The 23,795-nt window shown below is 43.0% G+C and overlaps 1 protein-coding gene across 1 annotated transcript in view; it reads right to left on the bottom strand.

Annotated features, from left to right (window-relative positions):
- The window catches only part of atp6v1c1a (ATPase H+ transporting V1 subunit C1a), a 97,747-nt gene that overhangs the window by 28,859 nt on the left and 45,093 nt on the right, over positions 1 to 23,795 (bottom strand). The window contains exons 5-7 of the mRNA XM_063055542.1: positions 19,519 to 19,613; positions 12,043 to 12,134; positions 11,707 to 11,805 (exon numbers count right to left, since the gene is read on the bottom strand). Coding sequence (XP_062911612.1) covers positions 11,707 to 11,805; positions 12,043 to 12,134; positions 19,519 to 19,613 — 286 coding nt within the window. The remainder of the gene's footprint in view (positions 1 to 11,706; positions 11,806 to 12,042; positions 12,135 to 19,518; positions 19,614 to 23,795) is intronic.

Genomic DNA, 23,795 nt, shown 5'->3' with positions numbered 1-23,795 from the left:
GCTGAGTTCCTCCAGCGTGTTGTGAGTGTTGCTCTGACCCCAGCATCTGCAGAGTATTTTGTGTTTACTTCACTTGTGAGTCGGCTGGGGTGAAATACTGCGTCTGGTGCTCCCAATGCGGCCTACTTTATATTGGCGAGACCCCACGCAGGCTGGGAGACCGTTTCGCTGAACACCTACGCTCTGTCTGCCAGAGAAAGCAGGATTCCCAGTGGCCACACATTTTAATTCCACGTCCCATTCCCATTCTGATGTCTATCCACGGCCTCCTCTACTGTCAACATGAAGCCACACTCAGGTTGGAGGAACACCACCTTATATTCCATCTGGGTAGCCTCCAACCTGATGGCATGAACATTGACTTCTCTAACTTCCGTTAATGCCCCACCTCCCCTTCGTACCCCATCCGTTATTTATTATTAATTTTTTTTCCTCTCTTTCTCTCCTTTTTCTCCCTCTGTCCCTCTCACTATAACTCCTTGCCCATCCTTTGGGTTTCCCCCCCTCTCCCCCTTTCTTTCTCCCTAGGCCTCCCGTCCCATGATCCTCTCCCTTCTCCAGCCTCATATCCCTTTTGCCAATCAACTTTCCAGCTCTCGGCTCCATCCCTCCCCCTCCTGTTTTCTCCTATCATTCCGGATCTCCCCCTCCCCCTTTCAAATCTCTTACTATCTCTTCTTTCAGTTAGTCCTGACGAAGGGTGTCAGCCCGAAACGTCGACTGTACCTCTTCCTCTAGATGCTGCCTGGCCTTCTGCGTTCCACCAGCATTTTGTGTGTATGTTGATACAAAAGTTTAGTTGGCTATTGCTTCAAGAGGACTGAAGTAAACACGTGGGTCATCAACTCATTCTCAATTCAATCATGCAATCTGTACTGCTTAGAATTCTCACCTTTTCTCATTGCAAATGAAGATTCTACAAGAATTATAAAGAATTTAAATAGGGCTTTGGTACAAGTTTCTTTGAGTACTGTATGCAGTTTTTTTTGTACTTGTGCTTAAAAAAAGCTGAATTCGTGTTGGACTCAAGAGTTATTTGGATTCACCATACTGATTTCTAAGATAATTATAATGAGGATATAGAGTACAAATGTTTAGTAAGAAACATGGATCGAGTGAACAGCTAGATAGTTTTTCCCAGTTTGGAAATGGCTAATACAAGCTGCATAACTTTAAAGTAATTGGGAAAAAGTATAGGGGAGATGTCAGAGGTGTTTCTTTTTCCTTGTTTTTATTTTAAAAAAAGAAACAGAGTGATGCATGGAGCACACTGCCAGGAGAACTGGTAGAGGCAGATACATTAGGGCCATTTAAGAAACTCTTAGGCATGTGGATTATAGAAAAATGGAGGGAGGACATGTAAGAAGGGAAGTGTGAGAATGATCTTAGAGTAGATAAAAAGGTCGGCACAACCCTGCTGGTTGAAGGGACTATACTGTGTTGTCGTTTTCTATATTCTATGGAAGGCTCATATTCATATGAAATTTCAAAACAAGGTGTGATCTCACCAAGCTATAAAAGGCTCATATAAAAAGGTTCACAGAAGTTATTTCCTCGGGCTGGAAAATCTTGAGTTAGAGGTAGTATCGCAGGATAAGGAGTGGGGAGAAATTTCTTTAGACATATACATGTCACAAGATTGCACTGAGCTGGAACCTGCACCATTAAAGTACACCTCGTTGCTTTATAAAACGTAAGTTTAAAAGCATCTAATTTCGCAATTCTACTTTCAACCACTGGATGGAACATGAAACAACATTATCGGTACTTAACTGTCTAACTATATTTAACTCCATTTTAAGTATTAAGGTCTTATGATTCAAGATTTCATTTTCATAACAAATCCAGAGTTCAACAAAATCACATCTACTGTTGCAAGTGATTATCATCTTCGAACAAAACATGTGGATCAGAAACACGGAACAGAATCAGGAATCCATCAGAATCATAGTCCATTTCCAACACCTCCCTCCCCTTTCTAGATCTTTCTGTCTCTATCTCTGGAGACAGCTTATCCACTGATGTCTACTATAAGCCTACTGACTCTCACAGCTATCTGGACTATTCCTCTTCTCACCCAGTCTCGTGCAAAAGTGCCATTTCCTTCTCGCAATTCCTCTGTCTTCGCCGCATCTGCTCTCAGGATGAGACTTTTCATTCCAGGACGAGGGAGATGACCTTCCTTAAAGAAAGGTGCTTCCCTTCTTCCACCATCAACTCTGCTCTCAAACGCATCTCCCCCATTTCATGCACATCTGCTCTCACTCCATCCTCCCGCCACCCCACTAGGAATAGGGTTCCCCTGGTCCTCACCTACCACCCCACCAGCCTCTGGGTCCAACATATTATTCTCCGTAACTTCCGCCACCTCCAACGGGATCCCACCACTAAGCACATATTTCCCTACCCCCCTCTCTCTGCTTTCCGCAGGGATCGCTCCCTTCGTGACTCCCTTGTCCATTCATCTCCCCCATCCCTCCCCACTGATCTCCTTCCTGGCACTTATCCTTGTAAGCAGAACAAGTGCTACACATGCCCTTACACTTCCTTCCTTACCACCATTCAGGGTCCCAGACAGTCCTTCCAGGTGAGGTGACACTTCACCTGTGAGTTGGCTGGGGTGATACAAGGCATCCGGTGCTCCCGATGTGGCCTTCTATATATTGGCGAGACCCGACACAGACTGGGAGACTACTTTGCTGAACACCTGCTCTCTGTCCGCCAGAGAAAGCAGGATCTCCCAGTGGCCACACATTTTAATTCCACATCCCATTCCCATTCTTACATGTCTATCCACGGCCTCCTCTACTGTAAAGATGAAGCCACACTCAGGTTGGAGGAACAACACCTTATATTCCGTCTGGGTAGCCTCCAACCTGATGGCATGAACATTAACTTCTCTAACTTCCGCTAAAGCCGCACCTCCCCCTTGTACCCCATCCGTTATTTACTTTTATACACACATTCTTTCTCTCACTCTCCTTTTTCTCCCTCTGTCCCTCTGACTAAACCCCTTGCCCATCCTCTGGGTTCCCCCTGCCCCCCTGTCTTTCTCCCAAGGCCTCCTGTCCCATGATCCTCTCATATCCCTTTTGCCAATCACCTGCCCAGCTCTTGGCTCCATCCCTCCCCCTCGTCTTCCCCTATCATTTTGGATCTCCCCCTCCCCCTCTCAAATCTCTTACTAATTCTTCCTTCAGTTAGTCCTGACGAAGGGTCTTGGCCTGAAACGTCGACTGTACCTCTTCCTAGAGATGCTGCCCAGCCTGCTGCGTTAACCAGCAACTTTGATGTCTGTTGCTTGAATTTCCAGCATCTGCAGAATTCCTGTTGTTTACAGAATCAGGAATCTAGTTCTCTCTTTGAATCTCAGCTCGTTCGAGATTCTGGATTGTTTATTGTCATTTTTCAGTACAAGTGTAAAAGAGAACAAAATGATTCTTCTGGATCCAATGCAGCATAAAAAATGCAATAAGCATAAAGAATACAAAAACCTCAATAAATAAAAAATATATAAAAGCAATCCTATAAAGCACAGTATACAAGGGCAGCACAGTCTTGGTGGTGCAAGAAGACTCATGCATTAGCAAAGGCAAATAAAAAGAAGGCAGAACAAGTGGAGCAGCATTGTGAGAATGGACCAGTGTTAGAATGGAGAGCCTTTGGCTAGGTACATATCTGGTAAGTTTCTTCTTATTCTTCATACTTTGTCTATTAGTATATAGTTAGAACAGTGAGAATGGCTCCTTGGGCTGTAGTGTGTTCTTTATGAGAGATGTGGGAATTCTGGAAGACCTCCAGCCTCCTAGTTTCCACATTTGGACCAGGTGCACCAAGCTGCAGTTCCTCAGAGAACGTGTTAGTTATTTTTTCTGGAACTACAGTTCAATGACCATCAGCTCATATGCAAAACTGAAAGTGATAGATATTAGCTACAGGGAGGTAGTCACCCCTAAGTTGCAGGAGGCAGGAAAATGGGTGACTGTCAGGAGAGGGAAGAGAAATGGGCAACTGGTACAGAGTACCTCTGTGGCTGTTCCTCTCAGTAATGGGGAGGGGAGGAGAAAGAGCTGCAGCAACCAGGTCTCTTGGCATTGAGTCTGATGCTGAGGCTTAGAGGGAAGAAGGGAGAAGAGGACTACTGTAGTGATGTGGATTCCACAGTTAAGAGTAGATACAAGATTCTGTGGACCTGATAGAGACACCTAGATTCCGGCAAACTAGCAACAGAGGAGCTGAGGGCAGTGTGGACAGGGCCAACGAACTTAACCTTCTTTAACAGATTTGACATTGTGACCCCTGCCCATCCCCCACATGAGCCATCTGTTGTCAGCCCCCAATCAACACATGTTCCACTCTCCCATCCTACCCCTCCTCACAGTCCCCCACCCTGCTCTCATGACTATACCCCTCCCCCACACAAAACCACCACGGTGAGCTTCACGGCTGAACAGGTGAGAAGACAGCTGAAACATCTCAACCCAAGCAAGGCTGCAGGACCGGATGGTGTCAGTACCAGGGTGCTCAAAGCCTGTGCCCCTCAGCTATGTGGAGACTTCACCATGTATTCAACCTGAGCCTGAGGCTCCAGAGGGTTCCTGTACTGTGGAAAACGTCCTGCCTCGTCCCTGTGCCAAAGATGCCGCGCCACAGCGGACTCAATGACTAGAGATCGGTGGCATTGACCTCCCACATCATGAAGACCCTGGAGAGACTTGTTCTGGAGCTGGTCCGGCCTATGATCAGGCCACACTTAGATCCCCTCCAGTTCGCCTACCAGCCCCAACTAGGAGTTGAGGATGCCATCGTCTACCTGCTGAACCGTGTCTACACCCACCTGGACAAGCCAGCGAGCACTGTGAGGGTCATTTTTTTTTGACTTCTCCAGTGCGTTCAACACCATCCGCCCTGCCCCGCTGGGGGAGAAGCTGACAACGATGCAGGTGGATGCTCCTCTGGTGTCATGGATTCTTGATTACCTGACTGGCAGACCACAGTATGTGTGCTTGCAATACTGTGTGTCCGACAGAGTGATCAGCAGCACTGAGGCTCCACAGGGGACTGTCTTGTCTCCCTTTCTCTTCACCATCTACACCTCGGACTTCAACTACTGCACAGAGTCTTGTCATCTTCAGAAGTTTTTGGATGACTCTGCCATAGTTGGATGCATCAGCAAGGGAGATGAGGTTGAGTACAGGGCTACTGTAGGAAACTTTGTCACATGGTGTGAGCAGAATTATCTGCAGCTTAATGTGAAAAAGACTAAGGAGCTGGTGGTAGACCTGAGGAGAGCTAAGGTACCGGTGACCCCTGTTTTCATCCAGGGGGTCAGTATGGACATGGTGGAGGATTACAGATACCTGGGGATATGTATTGACAATAAACTGGACTGGTCAAAGAACATTGAGGCTGTCTACAAGAAGAGTCAGAACCATCTCTATTTCCTGAGGAGACTGAGGTCCTTTAACATCTGCCGGACGATGCTGAGGATGTTCTACGAGTCTGTGGTGGCCAGTGCTATCATGTTTGCTGTTGTGTGCTGGGGCAGCAAGCTGAGGGTAGCAGACACCAGCAGAATCAACAAACTTATTCGTAAGGCCAGTGATGTTGTGGGGATGGAACTGGACTCTCTGACGGTGGGGTGTCTGAAAAGTTGCATGCCATCTTGCTCAATGTCTCCCATCCACTACATATTGTACTGGTTGGGCACAGGAGTACATTCAGCCAGAGACTCATTCCACCGAGATACAGCACAGGGCGTCATAGGAAGTAATTCCCGCCTGTGGCCATCAAACTTTACAACTCCTCCTTTGGAGGGTCAGACACCCTGTGCTGATAGGCTGGTCCTGGACTTATTTCATAATTTACTGGCATAATTTACATATTACTATTTAACTATTTATGGTTCTATTACTATTTATTATTTATGGTGCAACTGTAACAAAAACCAATTTCTCCCTGGGATCAATAAAGTATGACTATGACTATGAGATGGTATGTTGCCTCCCAGGTGCCAGAGTCAGGGAAGTCTCAGATCTGGTCCACAACATTCTGAAGAGGAAGGGTGAGCAGCTAGAAGTCTTGATAACAATTACATAGGTAAGAAAAGCGAGGAGGCCCTGAAGAGAAAATTTAGGGAAAGTAAAACAACACACACAAAATGCTGGAGGAACAGAGGAAGCCAGGCAGCAATCCAGGGAAAAGAGAACAGTCGACGTTTCGGGCCAAGACCCTTTATCAGGACCAGAGATTGCTCATGCGGACTTGTCAATTTCATCAACTTCACAATGAACTTTCACCCTTCCTTCAAATTCACTTGGTCATCTCAGACACCTCTCTCCCTTTTCTTGATTACTATCTCCATCTTGGGAGACAGATTATCCACCGACATCTCCAACAAACACATCAACTCCCACAGTTAACTTGACGATACCTCTTCCCAACCTGTTACATGCAAGGATATCATTCCCTTCTCCCAGTTCCTCCCCATCCACTGCATGCAAGGATATCATTCCCTTCAACATACATCAAAGTTGCTGGTGAACGCAGCAGGCCAAGCAGCATCTGTAGGAAGAGGTGCAGTCGACGTTTCAGGCCGAGACCCTTCGTCAGGACTAACTGAACGAAGAGTGAGTAAGGGATTTGAAAGCTGGAGGGGGAGGGGGAGGGGGAGATCCAAAATGATAGGAGAAGACAGGAGGAGGGGGAGGGATAGAGCCGAGAGCTGGACAGGTGATAGGCAAAAGGGGATACGAGAGGATCATGGGACAGGAGGTCCGGGAAGAAAGACAAGGGGGGGGGGTGACCCAGAGGATGGGCAAGAGGTATATTCAGAGGGACAGAGGGAGAAAAAGGAGAGTGAGAGAAAGAATGTGTGCATAAAAATGAGTAACAGATGGGGTACGAGGGGGAGATGGGGCCTTAGCGGAAGTTAGAGAAGTCGATGTTCATGCCATCAGGTTGGAGGCTACCCAGACGGAATATAAGGTGTTGTTCCTCCAACCTGAGTGTGGCTTCATCTTTACAGTAGAGGAGGCCGTGGATAGACATGTCAGAATGGGAATGGGATGTGGAATTAAAATGTGTGGCCACTGGGAGATCCTGCTTTCTCTGGCGGACAGAGCATAGATGTTCAGCAAAGCGGTCTCCCAGTCTGCGTCGGGTCTCACCAATATATAAAAGGCCACATCGGGAGCACCGGACGCAGTATATCACCCCAGTCGACTCACAGGTGAAGTGATGCCTCACCTGGAAGGACTGTTTGGGGCCCTGAATGGTGGTAAGGGAGGAAGTGTAAGGGCATGTGTAGCACTTGTTCTGCTTACAAGGATAAGTGCCAGGAGGGAGATCAGTGGGGAGGGATGGGGGGGACGAATGGACAAGGGAGCTGTATCGGGAGCAGTCCCTGCAGAATGCAGAGAGGATGGGGAGGGAAAGATGTGCTTAGTGGTGGGATCCCGTTGGAGGTGGCGGAAGTTACGGAGAATAATATGTTGGACCCGAAGGCTGGTGGGGTGGTAGGTGAGGACCAGGGGAACCCTATTCCTCGTGGGGTGGTGGGAGGATGGAGTGAGAGCAGATGTACGTGAAATGGGGGAGATGCATTTAAGAGCAGAGTTGATAGTGGAGGAAGGGAAGCCCCTTTCTTTTAAAAAGGAAGACATCTCCCTCGTCTTAAAATGAAAAGCCTCATCCTGAGAGCAGATGCGGCGGAGACGGAGGAATTGCGAGAAGGCGATGGCGTTTTTGCAAGAGACAGGGTGAGAAGAGGAATAGTCCAGATAGCTGTGACAGTCAGTAGGCTTATAGTAGACATCAGTGGATAAGCTGTCTCCAGAGACAGAGACAGAAAGATCTAGAAAGGGGAGGGAGGTGTCGGAAATGGACCAGGTAAACTTGAGGGCAGGGTGAAAGTTGGAGGCAAAGTTAATAAAGTCAACGAGTTCTGCATGCGTGCAGGAAGCAGCGCCAATGCAGTCGTCGATGTAGCGAAGGAAAAGTGGGGGACAGATACCAGAATAGGCACGGAACATAGATTGTTCCACAAACCCAACAAAAAGGCAGGCATAGCTAGGACCCATACGGGTGCCCATAGCTACACCTTTAGTTTGGAGGAAGTGGGAGGAGCCAAAGGAGAAATTATTAAGAGTAAGGACTAATTCCGCTAGACGGAGCAGAGTGGTGGTAGAGGGGAACTGATTAGGTCTGGAATCCAAAAAGAAGCGTAGAGCTTTGAGACCTTCCTGATGGGGGATGGAAGTATATAAGGACTGGACATCCATGGTGAAAATAAAGCGGTGGGGGCCAGGGAACTTAAAATCATCGGAAAGTTTAAGAGCGTGAGAAGTGTCACGAACATAGGTCGGAAGGGATTGAACAAGGGGTGATAAAACAGTGTCGAGGTATGCAGAAATGAGTTTGGTGGGGCAGGAGCAAGCTGAGACAATAGGTCGGCCAGGACAGGCAGGTTTGTGGATCTTGGGTAGGAGGTAGAAACGGGAAGTGCGGGGTGTGGGAACTATAAGGTTGGTAGCAGTGGATGGGAGATCATTCCCTTCTCCCAGTTCCTCCCCATCCACTGCATCTATTCTTATGATGATGCTTTGCATTCCAAGATGTTCAAGATGCTCTTCTTCCCAACCTGTTACATGCAAGGATGTCATTCCCTTCTCCCAGTTCCTCCCCATCCACTGCATCTATTCTTATGGTGATGCTCTGCATTCCAGAATGTTCAAGATGCTCTTTTTAAAAAAAAAACAGAAAAAGGGGTTCCACCCCACTTCTATTGATGGGGCCAACACCTGCATCTATTTCCTGCACTTCTGCCTCACTGCATCCCCCACTAGACATAACAGGGATAGAGTTTCCCTTTTCTTCACCCACACCGCAAGCTTCTACATCCAACATACCTCCAGTACCTAATAAAGTGGACACTCAGTGTACGCTCATGATCTTCTGCTGCAATAGCCCATCCACTCAAGGTTCAACATGCGTGTTCAAAGAAGCTCTTCTACACACCACTTTGTAACGCATGGTTATTTGAGTTACTGTTGCCTTCCTGTCTGCTTAAACCAGTTTGGCCACCCTCCTCTGACCTCTCTCATTAACAAGACATTATTGCCTGCAGAACTACCACTCACTGGACACTTTATTTACATTTTTTGCACCTTTCTCTGTAAACTCTAAAGATTATTGTGCATGGAAATTCCAGGAGATCAGCAGTTTCTGAGATACTCAAACCAACTCATCTGGCACCAACAATTATTTTATGGTCAAAGTCACTCAAATCATATTTCTTCCCCATTTTGATTTTTGGTCCAAACAGCAAATGAACCCTTTGATCATGTCTACATGCTTTTACACGCTATTCTGGTTTATATAAAACTTCCATCTGATTGTACCACTTGCTGCCACACAATTGGCTGATTAGATAGTTGCTTTAACAAGCAAGTGCACAGGTGTACCTAATAAAGTAGCCACTGAGTGTATCCTCTGCAATTTCCACCATCTCCAATACAACCTTATCACCAGTCATATCTGCCCTTCCCCTCCCCACTGGGATTGCTCTCTCCATAATTCCTTTGTCCACCCATCCTTTGTCACTGATCCCCCTTCCTTTTATCCCTGCAACCTCACTAAGTGCCACATATGTCCCTCCACCATCCATGGCCTAAACAGTTTTTCCAGGTGAGCTAATACTCCAATTGTGAATCTATCTGTGACATTGGGGAGATGACACAGATTGGGGGAGGGGGTGGGGAGGCATCTTTACTCCATCGGCTGTAGCAGATAAGATCTCCCAAGAAACCAGCTATTTTCAATTACCTCCACTACTTCCAAGTTGAGGCCAGACACAGATGAGAAAAACAGCATCTCATATTCCATCTTGGCCGTCTCCAACCTGATGGCATTAACATTGATTTTTCCAATTTCTCGTAACCACTCCCCTCAGTTGAACCCCCCAATCCTTTTGTTCTCTTTCCCCAGCCCGCTCTCTCAATTTGGCAACTATCTACACATTCCTCCCTCATCTCCCATCCTCACATTTCCTACCCTTTATTCCATGGTCCATTCTCCTCTATTAAGTTCCATCTTCTTCAACTGTTTGTCATTTCCACCTGTCTCCAAGGTTCATACACCATTCACACTCCTCCCTCGCCTACCTGCCCATCTTCCTCCTCTCCCATCGATTCGCCCATCATCCACCAGCTCTCGTTCCATCCCCTCCTTCCCCACTCTTCTCTCCAGTCCCAAAAAGGTTTCTCAACCCAAAACGTCAGCTGTCTGTTTCCCTCCAGATGCTGAATTCCTCCCGTATTTTGTTGGTTGCTCTAGAATTATCTATTTTCATCCAGATTTCCAGACATCTGTAGTACTTAGATTAACAGCTTAAATATTATCTGCCACCTTCAAAGGTTTGAGTATGCAAATTTCAATGTGTTCCAATATATCCTATATAAAATTTTGTTGCATCATTTAGCCTACCTTCTATTCCTCATCAATTGTCTAAACTCAAATTAAGAATGTGTGATTGTACAATGGTTCAGAAGCTAAAGTCCAGGCACATTTGGATTTATATCACATGTACTGTACACTGAAACATAGTGAAATGCATCATTTACATTAACAACCAACACATCTGAGGATGTGCTGGGGCAGCCCACAAGTTCAGGTGAAAGATGCACAGTGGGTTTCTGGGCATTTGAAATGGCCAGTGATGGTGAAAAGTGGTTGAATTCACATCCTCCAAATAAGAAATTATCCTGGGACCCTCCAACCAATTTGCAAGACACCAGAACACTGAACTGTCAACATCAGGCACACCAAGGGAGCAGCTGAAGATTCAAAGTGGGGCTAGACTTGGCCAATAGTCTTCGGGAAACACAACCTCTGTGAATATGGGCATGGGTTATTGAAGGTGACCTCACTATGGGAAAATGCAGGCAGTGGACAGCTGCAAAGTTGGGAGAAGGGTGGAGGGAGGGGTTTGAAAGGAAAAAGCCATAATGGAATTGGGTATGGACAAATATGCATATCATATGCATCTCTCAGTATGCGTGTCCACGTAGATACACATGCATGCCAAGTCCACGTCTGGAATTACAAGTCCGCTGGAAGCCTGAGTTTGAACAAGGCCTTTCCTAGGGTTAGAGGGCTGTATGTGCATGGGTGAGTGACAGGGAGGAATGGGGCTGTTTTGCTGTTGTTGCTTTGTCCCTTGCTAAGTTCCGTTGTGCTACATTATGTGCTGTTCTGCCGAGCATTGTAATATTACTTTTATGCTATGCTGGCGTCAGTATGAATGGCCTCATTTGCGGGTATCCCCTAGCACATCCTTGGGTGTGTTACTTGTTAATGCAAATGAAACATTTCACTGTTTGTTTCATTGTACATGTGATAAATAAATCTGTATCTGAATCTCCTTGCCACAGAATCTTGCTTTGTCAACCTCATGCTGTAGCTAATGGGCAGCAGCTATCCTAGGTTAAAAGAAATCAAGCAAAAGCTCTTCTGCACTTGGGAGGCCTTAGATTTTTTTTGATTAAGAAAAACCACCAAAATCAATATGCTCATTCTGATTTTTCAGTTATTATCAATATTTGTTTCTTTCCCAATCACTGCACCCTGGCATGAAGAGTAATCAATGCTAATGAAGTATGCAATTTAAACTTATTAAATTTAAAAATATATTTGAAAGTTACTTACTTGGGCACAACTACCAACAAAGTAGTAAGATAATCAGAGTCCATTACGAAGTCGTCCTTCTTCACAATATCAGCTAGGCTTCTTGTCATCAAACTTCCACTACAAATGACCACATGAACCACATGGCAATACAAATTAAATACGCATTTCCCCCGGCAAAATCCATCTATCATCCATTGAAATAATTCTAAGATCCATTTACTGAAATTTGAAGGGCTAGGTTTGAAACCAAAAGTGAGAGAATTGAAAAAAAACTCAAAATTGTAAATTACATGGCAAGTGATAAGTATTTCATGTCCAGCTATAATATGGATAATATATTAAAAGGTAACTTACACGTTCTTCCTCTCTAGATTCTGCAAGTTTCCTTTTAGATTGTTGTATGCTGATGCTCTTGCTTTTAGATCATTGTCAATCTGTGATACTTGCTGCAAATTTGCAAACAATTAATTAATGGTTTATTTACTTGAAAATAAATGGACATCTGAAAATGCCAAATTTACTTTGCATAATTCATGAAATCAACCGTTTCAAGACAGATTCCATTGCTATAATACTTAATTAAAACTTTTGGTGGGGGGCGTGGTGGTTATTGGATTTACCCAGAGCATTAGCAAAAGAACGAATGTCCAAATTAGCAAGGACAAACAAAAGGATTGGAAAAGCCCATTAGTGCCATGTTTCTCTAAGGCTCTCATTTAATAACATTCAACTGCTTTTTCAAAGACATCCCTTGAATTTATATTATTTGCTGTGAATATACTTAATATACCCTGTACAGTGGATTCCAATTAACTGGGCTATCAGTTAATCGGGGTAGCTGTTTGTTGGGGTCAACTCAAAAAACTAAAACTAAATTGAGAAAGTAGCAGGAATTCCCTTCATTTATTTGGGACACTATGTTGTTTAATTGGTACAGGAGACTGTTGCTGAACAGTTTTTTTGCAGGTGTCAGTCACATGCATCTCTATGGCTGTTAGACACCACACTGTGCCTAGAGGAAACAGTTTTAAAATAGCATCAATTGTATGTGTTTCTGTTCAAAATGCAGTGATTTTTGTCACTGATAACTGGCAAGACAAACAGTAAGACAATTCAGAACTGTTTGCTCTTTGCAGTTTCAAGCACACAGGCTTGGAGATGCCAGAAAGGCCTGTGAGTGAAAATGAAAGTCAGGAATTATGAAGAATTTGAAGTTATCAGCAATCACCTTGAATGATACAATAAAAATGAAGATTTGGAAAATGTAATTGTCGAAAGCATCGTATGAAGGCAGTCCATTTTCTGCACTGGATGTCTGCACTAATTTTGTTCATTTACAGTTAATCAAAAGAACATGGCTGCGTACACTGGATGAGTTCCTGTTGATAACTATTGTGAACTAATACACAGATTTATAGTACTACAGTAGGATTGATAATGTTCTAATCTGTTCTGTATTTCTTTAAATACAGAATCTTTATTCAGTTAAACTGTAGTTTGTCTTTTTTTTAAGATATACCTTTCTAACTATTTCCATGAAAGTTCAGCTAATTGGGGCAGCCGCTTAATTGGACCCAAATGTACTGGTCCCAATGTGTCCCAATCAACTGGAATCCACTGTATTTGCACACCTCCAGTTCCTAAATGCAGTATAAGATCTGTTCTCTATGGGTCTTTTCAGTGCCATGTTTCACCTCATTTCTTCTATTCTGGTTTTACACCAGGAAAAACTTTAGGCTAAGGTTTAAAAGGCATAATTAATCAGTGAAATGAATCAAACAGAGACAAACATGGAGGAGGTCTCTTGTCCTCTACAAGTTCAAGTTTACGGTCATTCAACTATCATCATCATGTGTCATGCCCAGTTTGAGCTTTGACTGCCATGGCCCACACACTCCTGTTTTGGGTCAAGTGGATCAAGTCATTGGTATTCATTTCCAATTCTCTAGCTGCTGTCTCCATCATCATTTGACTTAGCCTTCCTTTTGCTTTCTTCCCTTCAATCTTTCCCATAATTACCGTGTATTCTAATTCCTCTTTCCTAATCACATATCCAATGAAGTTACGTTGCCTTTTCATGATCTCATACATTATTTCTCTTTTTGTGTTTGCTCTGTTCTGACATCCTCATTAGATATTCGTTTCGTCCATGATATTCTTTGCATCCTCCTCAAAAACCACATCTCTGCTGTTTCAATTCATTTCCTCATGTTACTAGATATTGTCCAACATTCTGATCCATATAACATAACCGGATAAACGTAACATTTCAGTACTCCGAGGCGGGTTGCCATGCCTAGTTTAGTGCTGGTCAGTATACTCCTCATTTTCGTAAAGGTGTCTTTTGCCATCCCTATTCTTCTTCTGATGTCCATGTCGCACCTGCCATCTGATGTCACCCAGCTTCCAAAGTAGCAAAAGTTCTGTACTTGTTTTATGTCTTTCCCGTTTATTTTCAGCCTGCAGATAGGATTCTCCTTCTTTTTGGATATCACCATACATTCTGTCTTTTTGCAATTGATAGATAGACCCATTTTTGCACTTTCCTCAACAACTATATCAATTAAGTTTTGTAGTTCTTCCTCCGCACTTATAATTAACACAAGGTCATCCACCTATCTGAAATTATTGATGTTTTCACCGCCAACTTTGATTCCCAAGATGTCTCTTATTTTTCAATTATTCATTCAACTGTACACATGTATACCAAAGGAAACAATGTTCCTCCAGACGAAGGTACACACACAGAGCATATAACACACACACACAATAAAGTATTACCACAAATAGATTAATAATAAGGTACACTTATGATATATACACTTAAAAAGCAAACAGTATAATTCTACAAGCACTTCATGTGTGATGAGACCTGGGCGGTAGCAGGAACTTCTATAATCTTACAGCCTGGGGAAAAAGGCTGTTTCCCATCCTAACAGTCCTTGATCTAATGATATGGTACTTCTGCCTGATGGTAGAGGGTGCAAGAGATTGTTGGATGGATGGGAAGTATCATTGACAATGCTAAGGGCCCTGCATACACAACACTCCTGATGAATATCAGATACCTTGCAATTTCCATACCAGACGGTGATGCAGCTGGTTAGGACAATCTCAAAAATGCTCCTGTAAAAATTGGTTAGAATAGGGTGGTGGGTGGGAGAGAGCCTCATTCACTTCAACTTAGGAAGTGGAGACATTGCTGTGCTTTTTTGTCCAAAGAAGTGCTGTTGAAGGATCAGGTAAGATTATCCACTATGGGCACTCTCAGAAACTTGGTGCTCCTAACACTCTCCATGGAGCATGCGCCATGAGGAGTGGTCAGCCTGCACCTTCTTAAAGTCCACAATCATCTCTTTGGTCTTGTCCACGTTGAGTGTCAAGCTGTTGTGGTCACACCATTCTACCTGCCACTCTACATCCTCTGTACGCTGTCTTGTTATCGTCATTGTTGATGAGCCCTGCCACTGGTGTGTCATCAGTGAAGTTGACAATTTGGTTTGAATTGGATCTAGCAGTGCAGACATGCGTCAGTAGCAAAAACAGCACCCCAGTGTATGAGGCACCATTTTCTAGCTGGGACAGGACAGAGTGGAGTGCTAAGGTCAAGGCATATTTGACATCATCAGTGGACCAATTTGAGCAATAAGCAAACTGGAAAGGATCCAATCTAGCAGGAAGATGGGATTTAATATGATCCATAACCAGCCGCTCAAAGCACTTCATTATTGTTGAAGTCAGTGCCACTGGACGGTTATTATTAAGGCAGATTACTGTTGTCCCCTTGGGCACCAGGATGATAGTGGCTACATTGAAGCCTGCAGGGACTGTTGCAGAGAGATGTTCAAGATGTCTGTTAGAACCTTCTTAACTGGACGGAACAGTCCCCCAGCACCTGACCAAGTCAACAGCCCAACAGCTTTACATATTGACTATTACATCTGTTGTGGCTCTTTGGGCTGAATCATACTTATCTTTGGCTGTGGCTCAAAAGAAAATAAGAAGCTATGATGCAAGTATCATAAATTGCAGGCAGGTTCAGGAGTCAGAGTTCCACACAAGCGGAAGAATTGAGGTCCAGAAACCTCTAGGGTATGCGAATCGATGAGACTAGCGTTTGAGGCCTAATGTTCAGTGACCGACAGGTCCTGGGGTCAATGATGAGGATCAAGGCCCAAGGGGCAATTAGAAGTCCAGAAATCAAAACCAAATGGCTGGAGCCTCAAGTCTGCGGATCTCTGTACGTGTGCTGGGATAATCAAAGGGCCAATATCTGTGAGTCCAAGTTCGCAGGAGAACAAAGACAGCTTATCTTGGAGTTGGAGGTCTGTGTGCATGGAGCTGGCTAGGATGGAAGAAAGTAGCTTGTTTTGCTGTTATTCTTTTGTTGTTTGTTGTGTTCTGTGTTGTTCTGCTGAGCGCTGTTGGCACACTATGTTGGCACAAAAGCGTGTGTCAACATTTGTGGGCTGCCTCCCGCACATCTTTGGGCATGTTGGTTGTTACCACAAATGTTGCATTTTATTGTATGTTTCAATGTACATAAGTAAATCTTGAAGTAGTCGGCTTTATAAATTTCTCCATCTCCACACAGTTGCACATGAGTGCTGAACATATTGGTGCTACTTTTATTGTACATAACCCCTCTCACTGTGCTGCTGGCACATTACTAAATGTAAAGGTGTTTCTAGATCACCTGTACCAAGGGACTAGACGCAGTCTATTAAGCCCTTAACACTATAACCAGCAGGTGGTGTAGTGGCATCAGTACTGGACTTTGAGGCGAGTGGTTCCCGGTTCCTTGCACCTTTTCCATCTACGATGGGTTGAGCGTTGAGCTAGCATCTCAGTCTCAAAAAAAAAAAAAGAAATGGCAAGGCTGCTGCCTGATGCGCCACGAGGCGTGGAGAGGAATAACATCACAATTATACGGTAGTGTATCAGCACCAGTGACCTAGGTTCAATTCCCGCTGCTGTCGTGAGGAGTTTATGCATTCTTCCCGTGACTGCATGGGTTTCCTCTGGATTCTCCAGTTTCTACCCACATGGTTGATTGGGGGTCGTTGGGCTCCCAGAAAGGCTTGTTACTGAGCTGTATCTCTAAATAAATAATAAAATGAAATGGCCCTATTCGTTTCAATGGCATCGTTGATCTTTATTCAAAAAGACAAATAAGGGGCAACTACTTATTTCTACCCTTCGCTTTGTATTTATATTTTAAATCAATATACAAAAGTTCTGCATTTAAATATGAATTTTAATGAAGAAATACAGATAAATGTTTTTAAATGTCTATAATCAAAAGTATTTAGACACAGATGAAAAGCTATTTGACAGATCAAGCTATCTGAAGGCCAAACAGGTGATTTGGTGAACTGACCGCCAGGTACTAGCAGCCTCTCCTAGACTTTTATAGTGGTACATGGCCACAGACTGGCCCCAATCTAATAACAAATGTCACTGAATATTAAATCTAGTGATACACAATTGGTTATGTATCTATAGACTAGCATTTTAGGCAATGCAGCAAATCTTGCTGGTTGGAGCTATCAATTCAGAACAGAACAATCTTGCTGGGACTCACTTCTCATCTGATGAAATTATATCTTGTTCTTTACTAGTTACAGTTGAATTGAAGCAGTTTTATCAATTGATTAAATTAATCTAGAATGTTTATTATTAAATTAATTGAAATGCAACCTAAAATTAAATTTCACTCCATGCCAAATTCGATTAAAAGGATCTAGGACAATAAATTCACTACTAAGCAGAGCATACATTGGGATGATGTACTGATTTAAATTGTGAACCACTCCAAAAGTAGTCCAAGGCCCATTATCTGCGAGTTTGAGTCCACAGGCAGGTTGAGACAGACGATAGCCTGTCCTGGGGTTGGAGGACTACATATGTGCATTGTGAGGGAAGAACAGGGATTGTTTTGTCGCTTGTTGTGTTTTGTGTTGTTCTACCAAGCATTGTCGGCATGCTATTTTGCCACCAGAATGTGTGGCGACACTTGCAGGCATACACCACCACACCCTTGGGTGTTGATTGTTAACACAATGCATTTTACTGTATGCGATGTACACATGATAAATAAATCTGTATCTTGGATATCTCCATCTCAGAATATTCCTTTTAAAAAAAAACAAGCTGAATGCAATCCTTGGAATAATTTGCCAGAAGCACACTGCTGACCAGAACAAGTGCATAATCACCTTCATTTCAACCCTTACTCCTTGAACACATGAATTCAAAACAATTAAATACCATCAAAAGAGAATTCATTGTGGAGAGCTAAAAATGTCACATTCCCTGCAAATAGTTTGGACAGTATACAGATAACCACCAGTTACTTCTGAAGATTCAGGTAACGAATGCATCCTTCTATTATCACTGAGAAATGACATAGACAGCTGATGCAACAGAAAAGCACTAGTGTCTGATTGCAACAACTGCTGAAAGTTTCAGATGCCTGATACCATGCAGATTTCGCTCCGAGGATTGTCACCTGATCATGATGGACAGACTTGAGTTCCTGAGATCCTGAGAGTGGTGCCATCTGCAGTTTAGCTACCTGGCGCTTAGCTTCTGGTAGGGTCACCCATGGCAGTAAGGTTCCAAACAAACAACGATCCAACCAAAACTTCAAGGGTGGGACTGGCAGATGATGATATCGGCACACCATAATGGCAGTGAGGCCAGAGGAAGGCTGTGGCAATGAAGAATTCCTAGTTGTCTTGCATTATGTACCACTGGACCCCGGCCCCGATCTGTCAAGGCCTACACATCAGCCTGCCCACATTAAAAAGAGTCATGGACAGATGTTCTCTATGAAGGGAATATACCCCAACACTCAGGTGAGGGCCACAACAGCCACCCAAGAACCCACCAATAGACAACCCCTTAGGAGAACATACTTGCCTCAAGTGATCACACTTGCACTACCAGGTAGAACAATGCAACCCAGATAGCTGATACTCCACTGCATACATTAATTTCCTGGCACAATGTGACTGCTAAGCACACAATTCCACCAATTGCATTGCTACTCTTAACAGCACCACTCAAATCAATCTAACACACTCAGGAAGCACATGGGAAAACCACAACTTGCAGGTTCCCTTCAGTGTCACACCATTCTGACTTGGAAATATATCACTGTTCCTTGACTAACAATAGATCCAAATCTATTTTCTAATATCCTTCTGGGAAACTTGTTCAGAAGCACTGCAGAAGTTCAAGAAACCAGCTCACCACTACCATCTCAAAGGCACAGAGGAATGGACAAGAGAAAGCAGCTCACCACTACCTTCCCAAGGACACAGAGGAATGGACAATAAATACTGCCCTTGCTACCAACATCAACATCCCCAGAATGAATATAAATATGTGATAGACATTGTACAAGCAGGTGCCTTTAAGAGCATTACATCTTTTAATAACACCAACTTTAGCAAATTTACTGACTAAAAGCTTAGCTCATGTCAAATTATAATTTAGCTCTTATAGTTGGGAGGATAACCCTAGTCAAGACAAAGTGTATCTAACCCAGACTGAGTCATTTTTTTTTTAAAGAATTTGAACTTAAGTAGACAGCATATGAAATAAAACATATTTACATTTCTAAATTCCCTTATCATACAAGTATCCAAAACAAAAATATCAACAAAGCATCTCCATTTTGAACATTACAATTTCACTTTTTTTTTCTTAAATAAAACAAAAGTAAACCCAAAATGTTCCAAAATTGCCGCAAGGAAATTAAATGACCATAGTATTTATATTAAAGCGACATTAAGTTCAAGAAATAATCTAAATGACACCAACCTTGGTGATGATTTCAGAAATGTTTTTCAGAGACTGTTTGATTGGATACTTTGCCATGTCCCATTGAAACCTTGTGATATAGGTAACCAAGTCAACTAAAATTTAAAAAAAAAGTTGTTTTAAAAATGTGGTTAAAAACTTCAGGTGTTTGTTAGAACAAACGTAATAGTCTTGTTCAGTTTAATAATGGGAAGAAATGCAATGTGTGCAATTACCATGTTGTAGCAATGCACAATTTCAAATCAGTATACAAATCAAAATGTTTTACAAATATTATCAAATTATTTGAATATATCTGTGGTCCCTTTATGAGGTACATATGCTTGTTAATGAAAAATATCTAATCAGCCAATCATGTGGCAGCAACTCAATGAATAAATGAATGCAGACATGGTCGAGGTTCAGTTGGTGTTCAGACCAAACATCAGAATGGGGAAGACATGTGATCCAAGTGACTATGACCGTGGGAAGATTGTTGGTGCAAGGCGGGGTGGTTTGAGTATCTCAGAAACTACTGATCTCCTGGGATTTTCATGCACAATAGTCTCTTTAAAGAGAATGATGCAAAACTCATCCAATGAGCAGCAGTTCTGTGGGCGAAAACACCTTGTAATGAGAGAGGTCAGAGGAGAATGACCAGACTGGATCAAGTTGACAGAAAGGCAACAGTAATTCAAATAACCACGTGTTACAACAGTGGTGTGCAGAAAAGCATCTCTAAACACACAACACATTAAACCTTTAAGTAGAGTTTATTTTGTGGAATTTATTATCACAGGCAGCTGTGGAGGCCAGGTCGTTGAATGTATTTAAGGCAGAGCTTGATAGGTTCTATATTGGACACAACATCAAAGGTTATGGGGAGAAGGCTGGGGAGTGAGGCTGAGGAGGGGAAAAAAAAAATCAGCCATGACTGATTGGCAGACATCCCACCCTGCAAAAACTCATTTCAGGGAGATAGCACCACAATTTCAGGGAGGTAGCACCCCGACCCCCGAAACCCCATATCCCACCCCCACCCCCCGATCGACCTCCAAGGCCGCATGTATACGGGATATTTGATTATGAAGAACACAACAATTTATTTGACACATGTTGAAACTATTTACACACACACATACATATATACATACATATATACACATATACATATACACACACACATATACATACACACACATACACACATATATACACACATACATACACATACATACATATACACATACATACACACATATACATACACATACATACACAAATATACACACATATATATATATATTCCTTGTTGAGTATTTTGTTGACAATCTCAATGTTAATGCAAATAGCTTTTCTATTTCTTTTGCAAACTTTCCTTGTACTGTGATGTGGCTCTGCTGAAAAGAACTGTGAAATACTTGAGCAGCCTTCCCTGCGATTAGCCTCCCTAATATGTTGTGGTCTCTAAAAGAAATAAAAGCATAAGGTGTATCCTTATTATATTGACTTATGTAATACTTTGTTTAGTGATCTTGTCTAATCTGTAAACCAATCTGTAATCTGTAAACTCGGTATATGCAGAAAATGTGACATTAAAATATGTGCTTATGTATTATCATGGAGTCGTTTTTTAATTCTATTACAACTTTAAGCATGTCTACAGGGAGTTTGGCCTGATCACGTAGGACATCAATAGAGTAGCTCCTTAGCAGCTAGCCAGCTAGTTTAAGTAACATGTTATGCTAAGGAATGAATGACACCTGTTAAACTCACCTCAACATGTCCTTTACAGTCCTAACCCAACCATGGGCAATAGAAAAGTCACTGTTGCAAACAGTGCAGCGAGCAACACTGTCATTATTTTTGACCCCTATTAGGCAGGGGTACACTTTAGTGTAGTCTGGGGTGAAGTGCGTTTTTTATTTTCTTTTTTCGAAACACTTTGCCATGGCGGTGCAGGACACGAAACTGAAGTGATGGAGAGACAGAGATTGACTGTAAAGCCTGCCCACAAAGAAAACTGATAGGTCCACTTAGCACAAAGAGAGACCAATCAGCATGCTCACTCTTGCTTCTGCTCTCAATCTCCCTTACGCTCTCGATCTCATTTCTGGGATATTGTATATAATTTGCGGGCGTCAACGAGCTGCTATCAACATGCGGGAGACTCCCGGAACTTACAGGAGAGGTGGGATGTCTGGAATGGCAGAGCAGGCTTGATGTGCCAAATGGCCTAATTCTGCTCCTATGTCTTGTGGATGGGCTACAGCAGAAGACGACCAAAACATACATTCAGTGTATTGATTCAGGTCAGACAGCATTTCACACAGATATAAATGTAGTTGGGCTGGAACATCCATGAGCAGGCCTGCACTTGAGTTCACCTGCTGCAGGATCTAAAGGTTTGCACTGACTGCAAGCAACTCACAGCAATCCCAAATCCTCACTGACATGGGTAATCTATGAAGCAGAACCAACAGAAAGTGCCAGCAGACCCCAAACTGTGCAGTGAGACACATCCACCAGCAAACCCAGTTGTTAATGCTATTACATTCTAACTGCTCATGCTTTTTTTCATTGTAACAACAAGTTTATGGAAACACTTAAAAAACCAAATGAAAAATATGACTATAAACTTTGCCACATTCAACAAATTCAAAATATTCATATTTAAATGAAATTAAAACAGACTTACACAAAAGTCAGCAATCCATTCAGAAGAAAAGATAGGAAACTGCTTATAGACCTGACATGTCTTACTTAAAGCTGACAGGCCAGGTGCAAAGAGACTCTTGGCTCAATAAAATTAGGAACAACCAATTACCCCCACCCCCAGAAAATTATGTACTATGCAGTTCACACGTCCCCATTTTCTCCGTATTCTACAGTTTCTCTACAGAACTGCCAGCTAACAATCAATATAATCTGTTCTCAATGTCTCAATGCTGCACAAATATTTGAACGATCACATTTTTTGTCAGAGGAGTAGCAAATATAACTCAATAACTTGTATTTACATAGTACCAGAGATTTCAAAATGTTTTACAAAGTTCAAAGAACATTTATTATCAAACTATATATATTATACACAAAACTAAGATCAATCTTCTTACAGGCAGCCACAGAAGAAACTCACTAAAACCCATTTTAAAAAAAGACTACCAAACACCTAATGTACAGGAAGAAAAAACAAATCGTGCAAACAATAGAAGTAAATAACATTCAGAAATGAAGTTCACGAAAGTGAGTTCACAGCCACAAAGACAGTCATCTTTGCAGCCAATTCAGGAGCCTATTAGCTGCAGTCCACAGCCCCAGTTCAGTACAGAGACCAGGTAACTTCACCGAGCAGCAAGCTGAACACCAGCCTATCCCTCTCCTCTGGTGCAGGCACCCTGACCTTTACAATCTGGCACTGTGCTTAAAAGCAGCCAAACATCAGGTCGTTCCTCCTTCTTGGACCTAGGTCCTACTGCTTCGACCAATCTCGGGCCCAGGCTCCGCTGGCTTAACTTGGCCCATACCTGACCTTCCCATCTGGCCCAGTGCTTAAATCAGCCAAACGGTGGGTCATTCCTCGCTCTCTAGCCTGGGCCCCGCTGTCTTGACTCTGCCTCATCTCGGTTTTGCCGCTTCGAATCGCTTCCAAGTCCACTCAAGCAATGGCCAAACATTGCCCAATTACCCGCTCTCAGACACAGGCCCAATCTCCTTGATTAGGCCCAAACCCGCCACGTCACAACCATCCTGCACCTTCGAGACTACACTACAAAAATGTTCACACTACAAAAATGTCAGGTCATAAAGGCAGTTTAAAAGCTCAACTCCAAAGGGAAAGTTACAGGCTATTGATTGCAGTCATAGTTTCTGAGAAAAAGAGTGATAAATAATGTAGTTTATAGTTTTGTTTACTGCCAGCAAGTCGTTGCTGTGCTTCACCAACACTATCTTAAACCAAACAATGAATGAGATACTTTTAAAACATGGTAACCAGTGGTCCACTGATATACATGATAAATGAAAAACCCTATTCTTCATTAAAATTTTGCAACTAAATCTTTTGCATCTAACTTTCCTACATTCAATAGCAAAGTCTCTGCTGGCTGGAAAGAGCTTTGAAATATCCGAAGGTTGTAAAGGACACTGTATAAAGGAAAGTCCTTCTATTTTTTTTTGATGCTGCAACAGAATAGATAGCAAATGCAACAGAAAAGCACAAGTGTCTGCAACAAATATTAAAAGCTTCAGATGCACAATACCACGTATAATAGTGCAACTTTGATAGATGGTACTCC

Source organism: Mobula hypostoma, chromosome 1 (genome assembly GCF_963921235.1).
Source record: "Mobula hypostoma chromosome 1, sMobHyp1.1, whole genome shotgun sequence".
NCBI classification, from domain to species: Eukaryota; Metazoa; Chordata; class Chondrichthyes; order Myliobatiformes; family Myliobatidae; genus Mobula; species Mobula hypostoma.
Note: the sequence above shows the minus strand (reverse complement) of the source record. Positions and strands in the feature narration are given on the sequence as shown.